At 34.7% G+C, this 22,544-nt stretch overlaps 1 protein-coding gene across 1 annotated transcript; it reads right to left on the reverse strand.

Moving 5' to 3' along the window:
• Positions 1–1,037: 1,037 nt before the first annotated feature.
• On the reverse strand, positions 1,038–11,616 carry LOC131935937 (ceramide synthase 5). The gene is made up of 10 exons (XM_059292691.1): positions 11,423–11,616; positions 8,861–8,990; positions 8,572–8,678; positions 8,203–8,260; positions 8,014–8,064; positions 7,241–7,339; positions 6,198–6,326; positions 5,950–6,056; positions 5,553–5,709; positions 1,038–4,563 (listed from the first exon to the last, which is right to left on the reverse strand). Exons 1-10 carry the CDS (start codon positions 11,605–11,607, stop codon positions 4,429–4,431), a joined length of 1,158 nt encoding a protein of 385 aa, XP_059148674.1. The 5' UTR covers positions 11,608–11,616; the 3' UTR covers positions 1,038–4,428.
• Between the last annotated feature and the right edge of the window lie 10,928 nt (positions 11,617–22,544).

A 22,544-nucleotide genomic window follows, 5' to 3' on the forward strand; every position in this document is an offset into this window, starting at 1 on the left:
ACTCCACTTTTTGGACTAAGCTTTTCTCTGTTATATAACATGACAGAGGTCTAGCTATCAAATATAAATAGTCTAAACTTCACATTTTAGACTAAGCTTTTCTCTGTTTTATAACATGACAGAGGTCTAGCTATAAATTACAATCTTTAAGAAGCTGCGTAAGACTAGTTAGCCTTCAAAAATCAATACTGATTTAGTACCTAAGATACACTTTCGTCCTATGGACCTGAATAGCATAAGTTATCATATCATGCCACCCAGTGGTTCTAAAAATACACAAGCTGTACAAAAATAAACAAAACCAGGAGACTTACAAGACTAGATGACATATTTAAACTGTGCACAACAGAACTCGACTAGAACAGCTAAAATTTGCTCCTAACTCATTCAAAAGTGACAAGTCCAGCAAATTATTACACATTAAAAATAATTAAACAATAGATCACCTCAAATTACATGTGAAATACATTTTTTATGACACATTTGTAATGATTAAACACTGATATACTGTTTCTTTGACCTTCCTTGGCCTCATATTAAAAATATTTTGATATCAAATTCTTGTTTTACTATTTGATTATTTGAAAAAATATGATAAAAAAAGAACTAAGATTTTAAAATGTCTTCGATTTACTAGCTAGCTGGACATTGTTAGGAGCTAAAATTAGGTACAGAGACAGCTGTTTCATTATTCTTTAATAAATAATCAATATTTTATGTTAACATTTGGTCTATTTTATTTACTCTATGAGAACATAAAATGCCTGTGTACAAATAAAAAACAAGTTAAAATGAAGAATTCATCCAGTATTCGTAACTTAGTAATTGCGCCAACAAAGAAAGCAGCATACTATGCTTTTTATTTTATACAAGGAAATTTTAGGACAATTATTTTTATACACAGGAAGCAAATACTTTAAAATTTAACATAAAAATGACTGTATTGGCCAACTTATCATCTTTACTCTGCATAGTTTCATGCTATATATATATATAGATATATTTATATATATATATATATATATATATATATATATATATATATATATATATATATATATATAAATATATATATATATATATAAATATATATATATATATATATATATTCAATACTTGGTGGCACGAATAATGACAAATATTATGCATTTTATATAGAAATAGTAAGATTAAAAGAATTTTAAACAGAAGTGCAATCAAATGTTTTATAACTTTTCGGGAGTAAGTGAAATTATAAGGATTAGTTTTTCTATGGTTGTTTTGTGTTAGTTCTAATAAGCAAAATGTCTATATTTTAAATCCTGGTTTAAATGCTTTTAAAACAAAACAAGGAACACAATGAAGTAATTAAGTAGAAATAAGCTACTTTTACTTTTAATAAAAGTTGAAATGTAAAAAAAAAAGAAACCTCTTGATATTTGCCAAATAAATTGCACACAAATCAAAACATGGAATATTTGATAGCAAAGAACAATGTTTCTGCTTTCTTTGCAAATTCAGGTTCAACATATAAATTAAAATATATTACAAACAAACTCAGCAAAATAAAGAGTGACTATTTTTTAAACTGTTTCTTTTTAAGGACACAAATTCTTGTCTCTATTTTCTTAAATCAGCTGTATCATGTTTTAATTCTGATTAATACCTGTTTAAATAACATTAAATTAACTAAAAATATATAATTTTTTAACTAAGCTAACAGTTTAAAATGTTATGTTTGCAAAGAAGTTTAATTTAAAAGAATTTAAAAATATATGTTCAAAAATAGTCACAGGGAACTATTGTACACCAAATAATTATAGCACTATGTCATCCAATTTTTACAACTAAATGATGAATAACCTTGTTTAGTAATATTTTATCTTATTATTTTAGTTAAATAAAGCAAGTATATCACACTTTGACTAGAAGCCAACTGGAAATAAAAATTTTAATTTCTTAAACACCATTTGAAAACTGTGAACTGAATAAAAAAAAAAATAATTTAAGTAACTTTAAATATGATTCTGCTTATTAGGTTTACTTAATCTACAAAAACCAATTAAGAAAAAAACAATTTTGTATTCAGCAAAAATTGTGATTGGAAGATTATTTCAATGTTTAACAAACAAACTGTTTCACAGCCGTTAGTAATTAATTAACTGTCACCATGTTTTAAATTGTTATGAGAGGCAACTTTATGTATTAGAACTAGTTGTTATTCAAATTGTTTTAATCTGAGCAAGTTGCTGTAAACAACTTTATGTATTACAACAAGTTATTTGTGGTAAGAACAAGTTGCAAGTGACAATATTATGTATGTGGAAACAAAACTATGGCCAATGTCATAATGGGTTGACAAATGTTAGTGACTTAGGTGACTGTATAACTAAATATCCTGAAAACATTTAGTATTTTTAAATGTTTTCAAGTTATTAAGAATCCAGGAAATAATTTAAACTTACATCAAACTGGAAATATATAACAAACCATAATTGTATAAAAAAGTATGTAAAAAAGGGCTAAAAAAAGAAGTAATTTGTAAATGTAGTTATCTCCATTAAGAGTTTGAGTTGTACAAATACTGGTACAGGAAAGATTGTGAATTAATGACAATGAAAGTATTTGCTTGATGCTCAAAAACACGACTCGTTAATTCACAGGAAGTTATTACTGTAATGAGCAGTCATAGTGGCGGACAAACAAACAAAAAGTGAAATATTAAACTTTTGATCCTAATTATGTTAATTAGTTAGCAACAAATCAACAAAGCCAGCATAAGTTATGGATTAAAACAAACAGAATAAGAATGGGGAAAAATTAAAGAATTGATATAATAGCATAAAATGCAGAATTTATGAAAACATAGGGGTCTTATGCACTCCGTTCATATGAAATTTTATATAAAAACATGCCTGACTATTAATTTTTATTTTAAATATATACACACAAAATCAAGAAGTTATGAAACTTCAGCTACTAAAAACTAAAATTTATAGTATAAGAACATGCATGTAAATTTATCTGGGAAAACTGGAAAAGGCTAGCTGGGTCGATAGATAAAAAATATTTTTTTTTCCAATTTAAAAATATTTACATTAATATAACATCTAATCTTTATAGAGGCACATGACAAAGCCTTACAATAAACAATTGCCATTAAATGAACAGTTAAGATATACTTTAAAGAACTAGTAGACGTACCAAAAGAGTAAAAATATATGTTACAATATATCAAAATTAGACACAGTGACATCAACACATTAAAATTTTGAACTTCGTTATAGTTTAAAATGCCCATTGATATGGAACTACTTAAATTATTAAAATGCTAATTATATCTTTTGCCAAATTTTTAAAATAATGCAATTTTAAAACTTGATTCTAGTTTAAAATGAGAAAACTAAAACCATACATTTCAAGAATGCAAGTACAAAACTATTAGAACTGGAAATGTGCTATCTGAGAGGGTTATCTAACCTATCACACATTAAGTTGATTCACTAAAAAACAAAAACTCACTTTAAACTGTCAGCAGATGAAAGCATCACGCAGATAACAATATATTTAATGTCAGCAAATATCTGAACCTTTAACAGCAACGTTAAGTCAGTATGAAGTAAAGACTTGACAGATGACCAGAGTAACCATAGCGGAAGCCCAGAAATTCTGAGGAGAATGATCCAGATTAGTTGGCCAGACAACAGAAGAAGAAACAACCTTTGACCAAAAACTTTCCAACTCCTGGATGAAGATGAAAATCAGAAGGCGGTGATGGGCAGAGCACACACTATAAATATCACCAGCCACGGTACTTCTAAGGTGAGCAGAAAAGAAGCCTTCAAGGTGACAAGAACTTGAGGCAGATACCATTAAGATGGTTCACAGGTGGAAGGAATAAGATGGAGTTAATGAATCAGGAGAAAGAACTCTGGATAGTTGTAATTTGCAGCCCTTACTCAAATGGGAGATAATGATGGTATTAAAAATCAGATGTTTAAAATTAAAGATTAAAAAAAAATAATCCATCAGTTCCTGTAATTTAAAAGGATCTTATTAAAATTTTCAAAAATAATATATAAAGTATGAGCTGAAATTAAAGTTGAATAGACAGTAAAATCTTTCTAAGAGGTAGAGTTTAAGATGCACAAGGAATTACCCTTTTTTTCTTTGAGTAAAAAGTAACTAAAACCGAATAATCATAACATAAAAGCCACTTAAATATAAGTAAAATGTGAACATTAAAAGTACCAAGTTATAAATTGTATAGCCAATCTAAACTCCAGTTATAAAATAGCTTCTATTAACAATGACATATTATGACATATAATATACACACTTTTGGAGATATGGAAAATGCAAACAAACAGAAGTCTCCATCTTTACAGTAACTGTTCACTCAATTTCTTGTAGACTGGTCAACATTATATGATAAAAATAATTGTGGTTCTAAAGATTGTTTGAATGTTGCGCTCCTTTCTGTGAAACACCATTGGTTACAGCTGCTTTATTGTTCTTTGTGGTTTCCTCTGTGGTCGAGTCACTGATTTCACTGTCTGACTCACTCCTGATGTCTTTCTCAATCTGGTGGACACAGATACACAGCATTAGAACATTGCATTCAGTATCTAATACTTAGAACAGATCAGTTATAATCATAAAATAAGTTCCAAGAAACATAGATCAGAGTCGATAGTGCATTAAAAAAATGTTGGGTTCATAAGTTTCTTTGACATCAGTAAATGTTGAGATTATGTATCCTGCACTATGAATAGCATACTGTACTTTCTTGTACTCTAATGAGCAATATCAACAGCTGGGTGGGCTCAATGATATCCTATTGACTAACATGGAAAAGAAGCTTAACTCGAAACATAAAAATCTTGAGTTCTATACCAAGTTCAAGTCCCTAGAACATCTCTGAGTCCACTCAGCTCAGATGGGTACCTGACTCATGTTATGGAAAGTAAAGACAGCCGGGCATAGTTCTGACCACACTAATCCTTCATATGCTGAGGTCAACAAAACAAATTTACTCTACTTCACTTGCCCCATCGGCCATAAAGTGCAAAAGGGAACTTCGCATTTTTTTACATAAAATGCTGAAAATTAAGCACTAAGTCAAAACAGTTAACTCATCAAAACTTGTATTTGAGGCTGTAAGTTAAACAGTATTTTAAATTTAATGATCACTTCAGCAATTATTAATAATGAAACAGACTGTTGTTTTAGCAAAAATATTATGCATGTCATATACTTTCACTTTGACTGTGTATAAAAATGAAAAATAATTTTATTTAAGCTCAATAATTTTAAAGACACTAATGATAAAAATCTTTTGAAATACTATGTAAGGGGACTGCTTAGGGGTGGGCAGGAGTTTTGGTATAAATGGGGTAGGCGAGGTAGTAAGTTGGTTAGTTGTGAGAAGAACTCTGTAGGGAAGGGCTTGGTGGGGGATGATGGGGGAAAAAGCATCATGTTGAACCGTCAACAGTAGTTCTAAACTATATAACCAGAGTACAAGGATGGTAGAAGTTGTCAGGGATACATGATATTAAACATTGACTTACTGAGCCTAGTGTAAGCTTTTGGAAGGCAATACTAAGTATTAGGTAGGTCCACATAATATGCAGTAATTGTAGAACAAATAGAAGTCCATTGAAGAACCAGTATGCAGGAAATGTTGTGACATAGTCATGAATTTCAACAGCTGAGGCATTTAACACCCTAGATGAAAATAAAAACTATTATTTAATACATATTTAAAAAGAAAATTAATATTTTAAAATGTTAGCATAGCATTAAATCAAATGCATTGGTATAACTTGTATACTAAAAATAAAATTGCAAATACATGAATCAAAAGAAAATTTTATAAAAAATTTTATGGCGATATAAAAATAAACAATAAAATTTACTTTATTAACATGCAACTTTTTGCAAATATTTTATTTAACGGTAACTTACCAGAATGGATAAACAAAAATTCTAGAGATAATCCAAGTTAATATAAACATTCCAAAAAATATTTCACAGGTTGTTTGATATTTGGCATATTTGGCCATTTTTGCAATCTTTGAAGGATAAAAAAGATTTAAGAGTTACTCATAAATTTCAGTTATAAATGTAGTCATTATGTTTTCTTTAAAATATAAAGCGTCTACTTGCATAGATAAGAAGAAAAAACTATTTTAACAAATTAAAGAAGTTCTTACATTTAGCCATGGATCAGCAAAATCATGTACCACAAGGACTAGACTGCCAACACGGACAAAGTTACATGCCCATGAAAAATATATCAGCAAGATAGTCACAAGGTGGTGGACGACCATCTCTTTTTTATCCTGTTATAAAAAGACATTGCACTTAGTGAATTAGATACAATTATACTTCAAATTTTCTTCAAACTACTGAGTTTTTCATAATAAAATATAAACACACTGGTTGAATTCCACTTTCTACAACCATATTTTAGCAAAGTGCTGGAATATTGTAAGCATATATTATTACAATTAAAATTAAAGAATAGAATGTCGATCAATAAATCTACAAACAATGTAGCAAGATGTTCTGAAGTCTTAAAAAACTTCTACATAAACAATAATAACATTAACACAGAGTATTTTTTAATTATAGCATTATTTTCTCTTATTGATCCTCTAAATTGCATTGTGGCTGAATCAGGCCGTAAATAACATGCTGTTTTCAGCCTCGCCTAGTGAATAGAAATCTTCTTATTAAGGAGTTTTGAAATGCCTATTAATAAACAGGAAGTCTCAAGTAATTTTTGTTGTTGTATAGTGTTTGTATGTTTGATTGAATAACTGATGTTGAATGATATTGCCAATAATAATTATGAATTATTTTGGGAAACTAAAAGGTAGTAAAAGTGAATTAGTTCAAAATCTTGATGCTCTTTAGGAGATTTTAACTTCTTTCAAGATATTTTTATTCTAACAAAAACCAAAAAAACAAATTAACTAAAATTAAACAAAATGGTGCTGTTGGCTATGTATGATCCAATATTCAATGTTTGCCCATGCTTGGTATGATTAGAAATAATTATTGTGTAGTATTTTAATTAAATAATCATCATTTTTCTGCATATATATATATTGCTTTTTTATGATGTTAATTCCCTTTGCTTGGTACCAAAGGCCAGATTCAATTACTTCTAATACTCAGAGGATTAATATCATGTATTTAAATAATTCTACTGATGATCTAAAAATTTCTATTTACAAAAAACATAGCCTACCTTTTTCTGATAATCTCTTTGAAAGAATATGGCAAAAAGTAAACTCCAATAAAAGCTAAGTTCTACCAAATACAGATTAAACACGTCATTATCAATGTGCTGTAGAGAGAAAAAAATATCACAATATTATAAAGTATATTTGTTCACAAATTTGGATAACAAAATTAAACATAAAAATAACACAAAAAAAAAAGCTTGACCTTAAATTTTATTGATTAGTTAAAATAATCCCTGTGTAGTATGAAAAGTACAAAGCAACAGATGTACTCCCAATAAACACTGGATTTAAAAGAGTACACTGAAGGGTAATTGAAAATGCAAATCAGTTTATCTGATATCTACATAAGTAAACATGGGACAGTGTGGCATAAGCAGTAGAGAGCTCTAGGCTGCTAACCCAAAAGTCTGGGATTTGAATCAAGCTCCAAGTAAGTAGAACGTCCCTGAGTCCACCCAGCTCTGATGGGTACCTAACTCAGGTTTGGAAAAGTAAAGGCAGCTGGGCAAAGTGCTGACCACACCTTCCATTCTTATGCCATGGTCAAGAAAGATGAACTCTACTTCATCTGCCCAATGGATTGCTAGGGCTAAAGAGGATTCTTTAATTTTTAAGTAAACAGTTATTTTGTAAAAATCAAAGAATATTGATTTAACTCAAGGTATTATTATTATTAAGACTAATTATCTTCTAACAAAAATAACATTTCAGCATTCTAAAATTCTTCAACATAACGACTTTAAAAACCAAACTAATAAAATCAAAGTAAACAAACCTGTTTTGGCCAGCCAACCCAACAGTTAACAGTAACCCACAACCAAGGTTTCTAAACAAACAAGAGGAACATCATTATCAAACTTATACAAATATTATTTTTATAGCAGAAATATATTGTATGTTAAAAATATATAATGAGATAAATATAACTGTGAAGGAATAAAATAGAGAAAGGAAAATTACTTACATCCCAGAGAGCATACATTCCATAACAAAAAGATGTTGTATAAAACAATACATGCCAACTGTAATAAAAAACAATAAGAAATCAATCACTATTTATGTAATTAGAGAAATGCTTAATTTATTTTTTTATTACAATAAAATAAACATAATGAAATCAGAGATACAAAGGAAGTAACTCTTTAAAAAATGATTTGCATAGCTACTTTAAATCCAATGTATATACTGAAGACTCTCTTTATTATCATTATTGAATTACCAAGTATTTTAAAACTTGACAACTTTTACTTTAATGAGGTGTAGAAATTACAGTAAACAATATAATTATGAAGAATATAAAATATATTAAAATATTTTTTTAAACACAGCTCACCTGCATTCTCTAAATTTGTACATTGATGAAGGCATTTGTAAAATTCTTCGCTTGAAAAACCATCTCTGAATTTGTCTCTCTGTCATATCTGTTTGCTTTACAAGTTTCTAAAGTTAAAAAATTAGAACTCAATTTTTATTATGTGAACAAGATGCACAGACTAGATAATAAGGAATAAATATATATTATTTGACAAAACCCTGCTACAGAGTTCAACTTTGTTTTATATCAGTTTTTTTTAGAAATTTAATAATTGAAGCAAATTACTTTAAAACTATTATAATCTTACCAAAACTTCATTGCGTGGAACTTTGTTTTTATATGTTTTAAATGCTGCCTCCAACTGAGGTGACTCTTTTAAACTAATAGACTTTCTTTCTTTGAGTCCCAACCAATGGCCCAGAGGCTTGATTAGAACACTGAAATATTTTATAAGATCTCAATTTATGTTAAGGACATGAAAATCCTGAATTTTATTTTAAAGTTAATATGTCATAATGACAATCATAACAAATATATGCCTATGTGATGACTCATTACATGAGCCTATGTTTTTATTATGACTGTACTATTCTGCTAAAAGGACAAATGTTGTCATCACTCAACATCAAGCACATGAATATTATTTCAAAAGTGTCAACAACAGGATTAAACTACTTGAAATCTAAACTTCCTGCAGGAACCACTACTCTTAACTCTTTCAGTGTTTGTCAAGTCAATGGGCATCAATTTTCCCATGTGAACAAATGTATATTCAGGTCAGTCAGCAAATATGTTAGATAACAGCTTTTTCCATCAACAGCCATAGATTTATATAGCCTCTAGGCAGTCCACTGGCCTCTGTAAAAAACCTATCTGTAAAGGACCGTGAGTTGTGTTTATAAAGCAGCATTGTCCGGGTTTAGGAATTATATTACTCTTCCAATTAAATGTCTATATTCAAATACGGACATTTGAGAAAATAACACACAACACTAATTCTAACTCTAAATAAACTTAACCCTAACCTCAATCAAAACACAACAAACAAAAACACAATAGCAAACACAAACATAAACAATAACGCAAAGGTAAACATAAACATAGAGGACATTTAAATATGACTTCTAAACAGTTGGGGACGGAGTGGTCTAGTGGTAGAGAGCTGGACTGCTAACCCGAAAGTCTCGAGTTCGAATCCGGGTTCAAGGCAGTAGACCGTCCCTGAGTCCACCCAACTCTGATGGGTACCTAACTCACGTTAGGGAAAGTAAAGGCGGCTGGGTATAGTGCTGACCACACTCTCTCTTTATATGCTGAGGTCACAGAAACAAGTGAACTCTACTTCACTTGCCCTATAGACCGTCAGGTTTGAAGGGAACTTTACTTTTTTCTAAACTGTTGTTGATAAAAAATAAAAATTAATAAACCCTACATTCAGTATATAAAATACATAAAAGGTAGTTAAATACCTGTGTTTTACCTACAAACCATGCTAATTAGATAATAGTTTTTTTGCCAACATCAAAACAAACTAAAATAAAACTGGAAGTGATCTCCCTAAACTTTCTCGAATATTCTTATGTAACACTACCGGGGATGGCAACTCGGAATGTAGACATGATTTTTACTCAATTTTTAAATAGAACAGAATCTCATAGAAAAAAGAATTGCGCACCAAGTGAACAGCAAACAATGGGGAAAGTACTAAATATATTCATATGCGGTTTTTTTTTTAGAAATTGGAAATAGCATAAAGTACTACTTCCAGTCGCTGGAAATTAATTAATATTTGAAAGAAAACAGAAAATTGGATCTTTTACTTATGTGAAATTTCATCTATCTATCAAAAACAGTACTCAAGTTATAAGCTTTTGAATAACTGAAAGTAGAATAAATTACACTTCTGGTTACTGGAAATCACAGAAAAAGTTGCGTAGACCTACACATTTGATATAACACTTATATATAAAGTTTCATCAAAATTGACTATGTGGCGCATGTTTTACACAAACATACATTTTACATACAAACATACAGAGTCCATTTTATCTTTGTATATTAGATAGGCTTATATATTATGTATAGGCCTACGAGTATAATGCTTACTGGACAAAATGTTTATAAAGTACTGTGTCTGCTACTTTAAATAATAAATATCAAAATTATAAAAATATTACTTTTCTGCGCATCTACAATATTTCCTAATGTTGTGCGAGTCTATCAAATAGCAGAGTGTCTTTGTTTATGTCTCAGTCTCAATACAACTTGAAGAATAGGAAAAACAAAATTATTTTAGCTATTTTTTTTTACTTTTTTTTAACAAGATTCTATGTTATTGTTTAGGTACACAAATTACTAAAAAAGTCTAACATGTCAAATAGTTGGTTAAGTTCAAAATAACCCAAATTTTTAATTTAAAAAGTCAAACAAGCCAAAGCTTTTAGTAAAGTCTGACAAAAATCAAACAGTAGGCCTATTTATAATTTAAAAGGCCTAGGCCTAGGCCCTAATTTTTTTAATTATACTAATTAATTTAATGGAACTTCTGATTTTCAAAAAATGTCATGTTCAGGTCCATTCAAAATTCAAGTCAAATCCATTGTAACTTGTTGAAGTTGTTGAGTAATGTTGAGGCCTTTGATTCAATCAATGATTCAATTCAGATAGGCTAACACTTTACTTTACCTAAAAGTCTAAAAATTAATAAAAGTAGATCTACATATTTTAAAAATCTGTAGATCTAGATCTACGTCGAATGGAGTCCGTTAAATGTAATCTTCACTGTTTCAGTGAACAAGTGACAATTCTGAGTCTGTCTCCTGTCAGTCACTGACTCAGCTCAACTGCTCAGAGATCTAGATCTACCTACCTTTCATAAATAAGTCTAACGAATACCAACACAATTCCAACAACAATCGACCAGTTCATGTGACTTATTTTTGGGTAATAAACTGAAGGATCAGAACTGATAAAATCCTCCCAACGTGCGTCATCACCCAGCCAAAATTGTTCATTCCAAATGAAATCATGAAATCTGTCCAAAATGCTCGCCATTTTGTTTCTAAACAGACCAAGGGAAGACACTCTAAACTAAAAAACATGTGTTAGTTGAATTTGGCGGAGGTTCTCACTCTTGCATAGATGATGATCATTATCTTTGCCTGATGTGAAGATTAAATAATTATAAAGTAAAAAATCCAGATTAATATTTTAGAACTATTTTTTTTTACTTCAAATTGAGTTATATTAGATTTAGATTTTAGATCTCTAATGTAAACCATTTAGTGGAATATAGCCTATATTTTTGTGTTAAATCGGTTTTAAGCTAAGATTCTTTAATAAGGGTGTCGCCCCCTCCCCACTAAAAATTGCGGTTTAATTAATTGTGTATGTTTTTTTTAACATCGATCTGTTTATTTTTAAAATATTGACTGTAGTCGGGGGAATTTGAGTATTTTGATAATTTTCCATTACAATGTGTTAAAATAATTTTCAAAAACGAAAAAAAAAATAAACCCCGGCAAAATTCAGTTTACTAGCTTTACTTTTTTAAAATGCAAAAGTGGTACGATACAAACTAAAATTAAAAACCCACCTCCCCCCCCCCCCCCCCACTTTGAGTTTGGCGTCACTTATGAACGACCCCTAGTTATATTATAATATAAATAATTAGATCTATCCAGATTATAACAAACTTAAAATATATAGAGTCCTTGCAAACACGTGACCTAAATCACGTGATACCTACGCCCGCCGCCACAGTGGTGTACATCAGACGTAAACACAATCAGCTGTTCGCCAGCGCTGGACGTGTTCACCGTATGCAAAGAATCGCGCCCGCGGAAAAGGAAAAATATGTTAAAAAACTTGAACTCTTAGGAATTGAAGATCCTTATACAGTTATTGACAGTTTCGTGGATAATATAAATATGTGGCCGAAATTTCTAAATAAAAATACTGTTAGTAATACCGTTTGCGTTTAGAGTTTAAGTAGACGAAGCTGATCAAATGCAGTAATATATTAGAGGTTATCTACTGTAGCAAACGTGAGACCACTTAACTCCTACAAAAACCACACTACAACGGCTAATATAATCCATGGGTAATAACCAATCTGGGTAGCATGTTATACAATTTAAGACCCTTATAATCCAGCAGGGAAGTGATCAGACACATTAATACTGACGTTCAACCCTCATAATGGCTGCCCCCACCTGGATCTAGCCCACAATAAAACCAAAGAGGAGTCTGCCCTGCCCTCCCCTGAAAATGTCTCACCTCCGTGATACCCAGCCCCACAGAGATAGTATTTCTTATATAATTTTGACCCTCAGGGCCCAGCAGGGAGAACAAAGGGGAAAGTCCCACTGCTCTCCCCTCAACACTTCTCACCTCGGTGTCATGTTATGTCATTTATAGCACACATGGCTTATCAGGGGAAAGCATTAAGGCATTAAGAATCTTAACTCTGGACAGCTACACACTAGTATACTAGCTACACACTAGGTGCCTACTGTAAACTACTAGACTGTAGGCCCTATGTAGACCTGCAATTGTATCAATTGTAGACTGGGTCCATTGTTATTATTCTAAACCATCTCACTTATAATGTTTCTAGCTTGATTTGTTTCTTTTATAAACAGTGGATTTAAAAAAAATTAGCCTAATCATTAACCAAATAATAATAATGTGGTTATTTGTTGTTGGCTGGTATGATCTAGATTGTACTACTAGGCTACAAAAACTTAGTAGACCAATTACTAGATATGAATTTGAATTTAATTAAACTCAGTCCAGTATCAGATACATATTGCTGTAAAAAGACAACAAAGTAGGTAGGCCTTAGTAATTTATTAAAGCCTTCTACTACAATAATATCAACTACATGCTTGTATAAAGTTTTACAATTTAATTTAAGTAGCAGATTCTAGATCTAAGTCTAGTCATATAATCTATTTCAATTTCAGAAAATTTCGTTTGCTAAAAAAATGATTAGATAATAGAGCGAGATTTTAAATCTTAGAGACAATTAAATGCTTTATTAGGCCTATTATGACTACTTTTGATTTATTATGGGTGTATTTTGAATCGAATGTAGATCTAAAGTAATTAAATTTAAGTAAAGAAGTAGATTCTAGATTCTATGTCTACCCAGCGGAGCCAGGTATTAGGCCTACTATTAGATCTTGTTATTCTTATTGGCCTATTACTTTTGACTTTGTCTTTTACTATTAGTATTTGTGAAGGTCGAGCATATTTGTTTTATTAATAGTTATCTTTTATAATTAAAATGAAGTTTGTTATTTTACTGTCCTTACATGAAACAAAGTATCGAGAACTGCATTTGATCAGATTCGGCTACTTTAACTCTAAACGCAAACAGTATTACTAACAGTATTTTTATTTAGAAATTTTGTCCACATATTTATTTATACGAAACTGTCAATAACAGTATAAGGATCTTCAATTCCTAAGAGTTCAAGTTTTTTAACGTATTTTTCCTTTTCCGCGGGTGCGGTTCTTTACATACAGTGAACGCGTCCAGCGCTGGTGAACACGTCCAGCGCTGGCGAACAGCTGATTGTGTTTACGTCTTGTGTACACCACTGTGGCGGCGGGCGTAGGTATCACGAACGGACGTGACGTCATATGAAAGGACTCTATTGTTAATTGCTCCAAATGCCTCTGCGGTAGACCATTTTTTTTATAATGTACACTAAATTATAACGTTTTTTTTTATCCAACACCTCCATACCATTTTTTTTTTATTAAGGGGTCATCCATTTATGACGTCCACACTTTTTAAAATTTTGGACCCCCCCCCCCCACCCCCACAAAAATCCACTTATTTCCCTTATAAAAGTCCATACGCGTCCGAAAAAGTCAATTTTTTTCGGACCCCCCCCCTCCCCCCCCCGTGTGGGTGACCCCTAACGATTACAATGACTCACCCCTGCCCATATTGTAAAAGTAATACACTTCAAGAGGCAAGCCTGACAACCTCCATTTCCACCACCCTTCACGCACAAATGCATACGAATCAATGAACCATAAAAAGTTTATTCCGATTATTTTTACTTTTTCGTATACGGAATATAGTCAGTATATAAAGTATGTTGGCCTATTTGGGGTCATCCACCATTGACGTCTACACTGAGGGGGAGGGGGGAAATTAATCGAGTTTGTGTACAGGGGGTTCGGGTTCATGTGAACGTCCTCGTGTTGAATCTAACATCGTAGGCCCATTCTCAAACAAAGCCAGACAGAGTTTCTTCCAGGCATCTCTTCGGGGGGGGGGGGGGGGGGGGGAAGGGGGAGAGTCTACCGCCCCGCCCCCCCCCCCCCCCCGCCCCCCCCCCCCCGCCCCCCCCGAACGAGATGGAAGTTATATAGTAAACATACACTTTTACTAGTGTCCGCCCCCTCCCGAAAAATGTTGACCGCCCCCCCCCCCCCCCCCGAAAATATCAAGTGCCCCCCCCCCCCCCCCCGGAGAAAAAAGTCTGGAAGAAACACTGAAGCCAGAACCCACCCTCTAAAAATTACGTCACATCTCGCTGAACAGTGTTGGTGGTTGTGAGATTGTAGGAAAAAAAGTCACAGGAAAAAAAAAACACAGGAAAAAAAAACACAGAAAAAAAGTCACAGGAAAAAAAGTCACAGGAAAAAAAGTCACAGGAAAAAAAGTCACAAATATATATTTGCATGATATTTGTTAATATTTTTATGTAATAAATATTTAGAGAGTGCAAATTAACTTAGGATTAATTAAATGTAATGTAATGTGTGTAGGCTGTATACGCATAGGAATTTTTATAATTCATCTTAAAATATTTATTATGAAGTATGTAGATTGTAATTATTTTAAACTTAAGATTAGTAGCATTTAATAGAATGCTCCAAAGTCCACGGTTTTCATCGTGTTTTTTTTTTAAATACCAATATTAAATTACCGTGAAATGGTAAGTTCATCTGACTTGCTGCCCTCAACTCATGGCAACAATAGTTATGTTTAGTTCAACCACCTTTACTGCCCACATTTATCACGCTCATTACATAACAAAACTTAGGATCAAAACAGAAAGCCGACAAGGTTCAAAGGCTGTCATTGACGCGTAACGTCAACAACACAAAATATGTTCGGACAATGCCTACTGAGGAGAGGCCGACCAGAGAATAGCCTACGGCAAAATTTGCCTAAATTTCTTTTATAATTAACTTTTCTACCGCGTATTTAAATAAATACGTAACAAGTTGAGATTGTTGTGTAAATTATCTTAGAGTATTTTTACTTACAATTGTTATAAATCATAATGCTTTTAACGTCTATAAATAATTTATGCTATCAAAAAATACAACCCACAACCATAAACATACAAAATTTTACAATTCTTAACAAATTAATAAAAATATTTCTAAAAAGATTTTTGTGACTTTTTTTCTGTGACTTTATTTCTGTGACTTTTTTTCCGATAAAATTTTTCCACTGTGACTTCTTTTCTGTGACTTTTTTTCCTAGCAAAAACTGTGACTTTTTTTCTGTGTTTTTTTTTCCTGTGACTTTTTTTCCGTTTACCGGTTGTGAGAGGCTATCGAAAACTCACCAACCGGTTAAATATTTGGTAGGCCTACATTAACACCGTAAAATAGATTGAAACTGATTGTAAAATCATCTCTTGTATACACCGTTGCTTATATTATTTAGTACGGTATGAAATACTATTTCAAGTGAGTGAGATGGAGAGTTAAATGTTAAGTTACACTTTTTAAAATAAAGCATTGATAGTAAAAAAAAAAAAAAAAAAAAAACTAAATAGGCAAACAGCGCGAACAATAAAATAGGAAATTAGGCCTATACTTTTACTTTTTGTACAAACTTTTTGTACAAACTGTTTGTCAAGTTTACACTAAAGTAGTTCTGCTTTTAATGACAAACAATTAAACATTTTTTTACATTACATATTAGGTATAGGCCTAACTATTTACTACGAATTATTCATCGAGCGGATTCCAGAACCACTAACAAAAGAAAATATATTTAATTAGTCGCCCCAGCTATGGTCGTCCTTGGTGCCATATATGTATTTGTTTCCAAAAGCAACAGTATGGGTTAGTTACTATGAAGACAATTACGTCAATATATCAGTGGAAAGTTAATAGTTTATAAATAAAACAAATTAAACAAACTTATTGGCCCCTATAATTTTGAATGGAGCTCATGTCCCAACTAGGCGCCCACTAAAGAACCTATCATTGATCAGGCTTGGCCCCCTCTTCCCACGCATTATTTCGCGGTTTGTAGTTTCGCTAGTAAATGAACATGTTTTGCCGCCCCGCCCCCCCCCCCCATCGGATATATAAATAAGTACAATGTATATATATTTACATGCCTATATAAATAAAAGAATAAAAGTAGGTCTTTTATGGAACCGGCAATTATGTTAAGGGCCTGGTTCTGTATTTTGTCGAGGGTTTTTTTTGTGTAGTTTGAGGCCGAGTCATAGACTATGCTGGCATAGTCTATTTTGCCCCTTACAAAGGATTTGTAGAAGGTTAACAGGCACTCAGTCCTGGCACCCCAGCTGTGACCTTTTAGGTATCTCATCATATTGAGCATACCCTTGCAGCTTTGTGCTATGCCTTCAATATGTGTGTTCCAGGTCAACATGGGGTCAAGAGTGACTCCTAGGAACCTTGTGGCCTGGGCTATTTTTATGACTGTATTGTTAATTTTTAGTGAGACCTGTTTGGTGATGGTGCGTGATTTTTTGTGAGTGAAGACCATTCCTACCGTTTTGGATGCGTTTATCTTGAAACCCCATTGGTTCATCCACTCCATCATTTTATCCAGCTGAGCCTGTAACTCCCTGTTAATTTTTGTGATGGACTTGCCTGACCGCCATGTGGAGGAGTCGTCGGCATATTGGGACAGGGAGTTCTTTACGTCCGTGAATTCACTATCTAGTACCTCCAAAGAAGCCCTAGAGGTCCTCCTGGGAGTAATCCCCCTCTCACTCCGCAGGAAGGAACTCAGGCTAAACTACTGGGCCAAAGTAAAACATCAAAACCACCCAACCTCAGCGGCCTTCCAACCAGTGCTACCCAGGGCATGGGGAATCCCCATTGGGAAATTCAGCCCCCCCCCCCCCCCCGCCAGCTGGAAAACACCGGGGGAACTGGAATCCTGCAACCAAACCTCAATCGCGGATCAAAACTTAGTCATCCACAAACCTGTAGTCCCCCCCTGGGAACTGACATCCCCATCATTACACACAGACCTGCACAATCAGATAAATAAAAAAGAGGACCCAGTAATGGCCCGTATTGAGGCTTCAAATGAAATAGAAAGGATAACAGCCAATAGCCTAACCATCTACACAGACGGATCAAAAATAAACGAGAAAGTGGGAGCAGGGTTCCACATCCCCCACCTCAACCACTCCAAAAGCTTTAGGCTGACAGACGGCGCCTCCATTTTCACTGCCGAACTAACGGCCATCCTTATGGCCCTCGAGTACACCCCAACAACCCCACACACCAGCATCAGCATCTTATCAGACTCCCTGTCAGCATTACAGGCCATTAAAGGGGGAGAATGCTGCAGGGAAGACATTGTAGAAGAAATTCTTCACAAATGTTCCGAGTGGAAACAAAGGGGTCGCTCGGTGCAAATGATCTGGATTCCCTCCCATATCGGTATACAAGGTAACGAGAATGCCGACAAAGCTGCAAAAAAGGGAGTGGAATCCAGAGCTATTGTGAAAACGGGAATAGGCTATTCCGAAATGAAGGCTACTATAAAGAAACAAATAAAAGAAGAATGGATTCAAAAATGGAACGCAAGCGACAAGGGTAGGCACGCCCACAACATACTACGTCCACCCGACGGGAGACTGCAAGTTACAGAAGACCAACGGCCACCCATTAATAAAAAAATTACAAGGCTGCGTCTAGGTTCAGCCTCCTTCATTCACACAAAGAAATGGTGCCACACCTGCAATGAAATAAACACAATAGACCACTACCTAATACACTGTAAGGCATACAACAATCAAAGAAAAGAACTCATCAACTACTTCCAGATAAACAAAAACACATTACTAACAACAGAAACATTACTGGCTATGGACGCCCCATCCACTCTGCTTAGCCTGGTAAAAAAATATGTGCACAAAACCGAAGAATCAGTCTAATAAGCTGTAAAGAAAAAATAATATTCACCCAATAACAAAATACAAATCCCGCACAATAAAAAAACTACACCCAAAAATGAAAGGAAAACAAATGAAACCAAACTGTATATACACAAAAACCACGAACTAACCACCAAAAATAGTCTGCGATATAAACGTAAGTTTGAAAGCGGACTTTAAACCCCAAAACAACAACAACAACAGGTCTTTTATGTGTTACTATCCTACATGCATCATTACATCTATCATCCGATCGCCACGAAACTTTGGAAAGTTGTTGAGAATATGCCTTAAAGCATACGATCTAGGAAAATAAACGATTGATTGCGAACAACAGTGTTTCTTCCAGACTTTTTTCTTCGGGGGGGGGGGGGGGGGGTGCAGTTGATATTTTCGGGGGGGGGGGGGTAGACTTTCTTGGGGGGGGGGATGCCCGGAAGAAACTCTGGTGAACAAGTTGATGGGATCAGAGGCGTCGCGAGTCTGAGGTGGGGGTGCGGACCTCACCGGGTGCACCATTTAAGGGGAGGGGGGAGCACCATGGCGTAAAGTTGCAAAATACATTGAAGAAATATGCTTTTTGCCAGTTCAATTAATGATTAGAGTTAATCCACCTATACTAATAACTTACAATAGATGAACATCTTTACTATTAACTGTGCACACCTTAAAACTCTCACCCGAAGGTGTGTGTGTGGGGGGGGGGATGAAGAGTTTAACACCAACTACAAAATTTACAGGGGAACGGGGAGGGGGCGACACCAAAATCTAATAATTTACGATGAAAACGATACTTTTGGTGGATTAATATAATGTGCGCACACTTTAGGGGTGACACCAATTGCAACTATATGTAGACCTATGTAGACCTTATATATATATATATATATATATATATATATATATATATATATATATATATATATATATATATATATATATATATATATAATCCTATAATTTTTTCCGGGTGGTGGAGCAGGGCACCGGGTGTTACCCGACCTAGCGACGCCACTGGATGGGACTTTTATTAAAAAATTCGTCACGTCTGGTGTGTAGGACTAAACGCGACAACGCACGGCGGGTACTCTAGTACTAAAATCCTAAACAACTAGTCTGAAGGTTTGGCATTCGTTCGCACTATATATTTCGTATTTTATTTTTATTTTTTCTGACACAGCGACGTAGTTAAGTGAATGGGAATAAAGATAACTCAAAGCTCTACATTTTTCAAAGATCACTACTACAGGTCAAACATGTAGGGCATCTCATTCTTGTGATATAGGCCATATTGGGTCATGCGCAGATGACCTCCTGACCTCGACTAAGCTGCTGATAGCAGTCTCATCAAGCAACAAGCCCGGCCCAAACAAAACATTCCAAAGAAGACGGGTCTAAAATAAATAGAAAAAATCAGAGGGTGACGAGAATCATCAACATACAGGAAACTCTGATGGTAATAGCGGGAAAGAAATATCGGGTTATATCAAATTAAGATGGGGACCCGGAGAGGATGAAGATGTTAGAAGCGGTGCACCGTCAAAACGGCCCGGGACAAAACGGCCCCGTCAATATGACCCCGTCAAATCCACCCCCGACAAAATGACCCAGTCAAATACCCCTGGCAAAAGGGCCCCGACAAATTGGCTCCCGTCATATAAAGTCATATTGACTCGCGACAACTGGGCTCCTGACAATTAGGCTCCCGACAAATGGAATCCCAACATATTGGCTCCCGACATGACTCACGACAAATGTGCTCCCTTTGCACTATCAGGAGCTACAGAACACTGCCCACCACAACAACACAATTTGAGCTTTGATTGAAATTATAATATTTATAGGTGTTTTACTCCATGGCTCAGTAACAGTATTCGGGAGTTACCACATACAGTAGCCGTATTGGGGAGTTACCACATACAGTAGCAGTATTGGGGAGTTACCACATACAGTAGCCGTATTGGGGAGTACCACATACAGTAGCAGTATTGGGGAGTTACCACATACAGTAGCAGTATTGGGGAGTTACCACATACAGTAGCAGTATTGGAGTTACCACATACAGTAGCAGTATTGGAGTTACCACATACAGTAGCAGTATTGGGGAGTTACCACATACAGTAGCAGTATTCGGGAGTTACCACATACAGTAGCAGTATTGGGGAGTTACCACATACAGTAGCAGTATTGGGGAGTTACCACATACAGTAGCAGTATTGGAGTTACCACATACAGTAGCAGTATTGGAGTTACCACATACAGTAGCAGTATTGGGGAGTTACCACATACAGTAGCAGTATTGGGGAGTTACCACATACAGTAGCAGTATTGGAGTTACCACATACAGTAGCAGTATTGGAGAGTTACCACATACAGTAGCAGTATTCGGGAGTTACCACATACAGTAGCAGTATTGGGGAGTTACCACATACAGTAGCAGTATTGGGGAGTTACCACATACAGTAGCAGTATTGGAGTTACCACATACAGTAGCAGTATTGGAGTTACCACATACAGTAGCAGTATTGGGGAGTTACCACATACAGTAGCAGTATTCGGGAGTTACCACATACAGTAGCAGTATTCGGGAGTTACCACATACAGTAGCAGTATTGGGGAGTTACCACATACAGTAGCAGTATTGGGGAGTTACCACATACAGTAGCAGTATTGGGGAGCTACCACGTACAGTAGCAGTATTGGGGAGTTACCACGTACAGTAGCAGTATTGGAGTTACCACATACAGTAGCAGTATTGGAGTTACCACATACAGTAGCAGTATTGGAGTTACCACATACAGTAGCAGTATTGGAGTTACCACATACAGTAGCAGTATTGGGGAGTTACCACATACAGTAGCAGTATTCGGGAGTTACCACATACAGTAGCAGTATTGGGGAGTTACCACATACAGTAGCAGTATTGGGGAGTTACCACATACAGTAGCAGTATTGGAGTTACCACATACAGTAGCAGTATTGGAGTTACCACATACAGTAGCAGTATTGGAGTTACCACATACAGTAGCAGTATTGGGGAGTTACCACATACAGTAGCAGTATTCGGGAGTTACCACATACAGTAGCAGTATTCGGGAGTTACCACATACAGTAGCAGTATTGGGGAGTTACCACATACAGTAGCAGTATTGGGGAGTTACCACATACAGTAGCAGTATTGGGGAGCTACCACGTACAGTAGCAGTAAGCACCAGACTTTCATCACTTACATCAACAGCTACTTCATCATGGCCTCAAACTAGCTAGTCCCTTATGACGTATGCAGGCACAGCCACAGTGTTATCGATTCAGTGGAGCATATCATTGAAGAATGTTTCACCGTTGGCCCGTAACGGAGTATCTCATAACCTTCAGCAAGACAAGCGACCGGTTGGCCGAACTACATGCGTGACATCTGCACCTTCGTGAGAAACATACGAGCTCTCACAGTGGCGTCACTAGGTCGGGTGTCACCTGATGCGGACCTCACCCCCGCAATGTGATGCCAGGAAATTGAGCAAGGCGACCTCAACTAGAAAGTGACGACAACGAGAATAGTGTAATCAGTGGCGTAGCGAGGTCGGGTGTCACCCGGTGCGGCACTTAATGGTGTCACCCCCTAGAGGCGTTGCGACCCTTCCCGGGGACAAACTTTCAAATTTTTGATTTGCACCCCCTCAAGTTTTCGATTTTCGATTTGCACACCCCCTCAAACTTTCGATTTGCACCCCCCTCAAGTTTTTCTCTATATATTTTGCAATTTTTTGCCTTGGTGTCACCCCCCTAAATGGTGTCACC

The sequence above is a fragment of the Physella acuta genome, unplaced genomic scaffold, assembly GCF_028476545.2.
Source record: "Physella acuta isolate Inbredline_101_S28 unplaced genomic scaffold, ASM2847654v3 ptg000164l, whole genome shotgun sequence".
NCBI classification, from domain to species: Eukaryota; Metazoa; Mollusca; class Gastropoda; family Physidae; genus Physella; species Physella acuta.

Bases quoted from the DNA above. Each gene is read 5' to 3' on its own strand.
- LOC131935937 (XM_059292691.1), bottom strand. From the start codon at position 11,607: ATGGCGAGCATTTTGGACAGATTTCATGATTTCATTTGGAATGAACAA. The intron at 8,261-8,571 runs GTGAGCTGTGTT...TTTTTATTACAG, and splicing joins TACAAATTTAGAGAATGCAG to TTGGCATGTATTGTTTTATA. The intron at 7,340-8,013 runs GTTTGTTTACTT...TTCTCTCTACAG, and splicing joins GGGTTGGCTGGCCAAAACAG to CACATTGATAATGACGTGTT.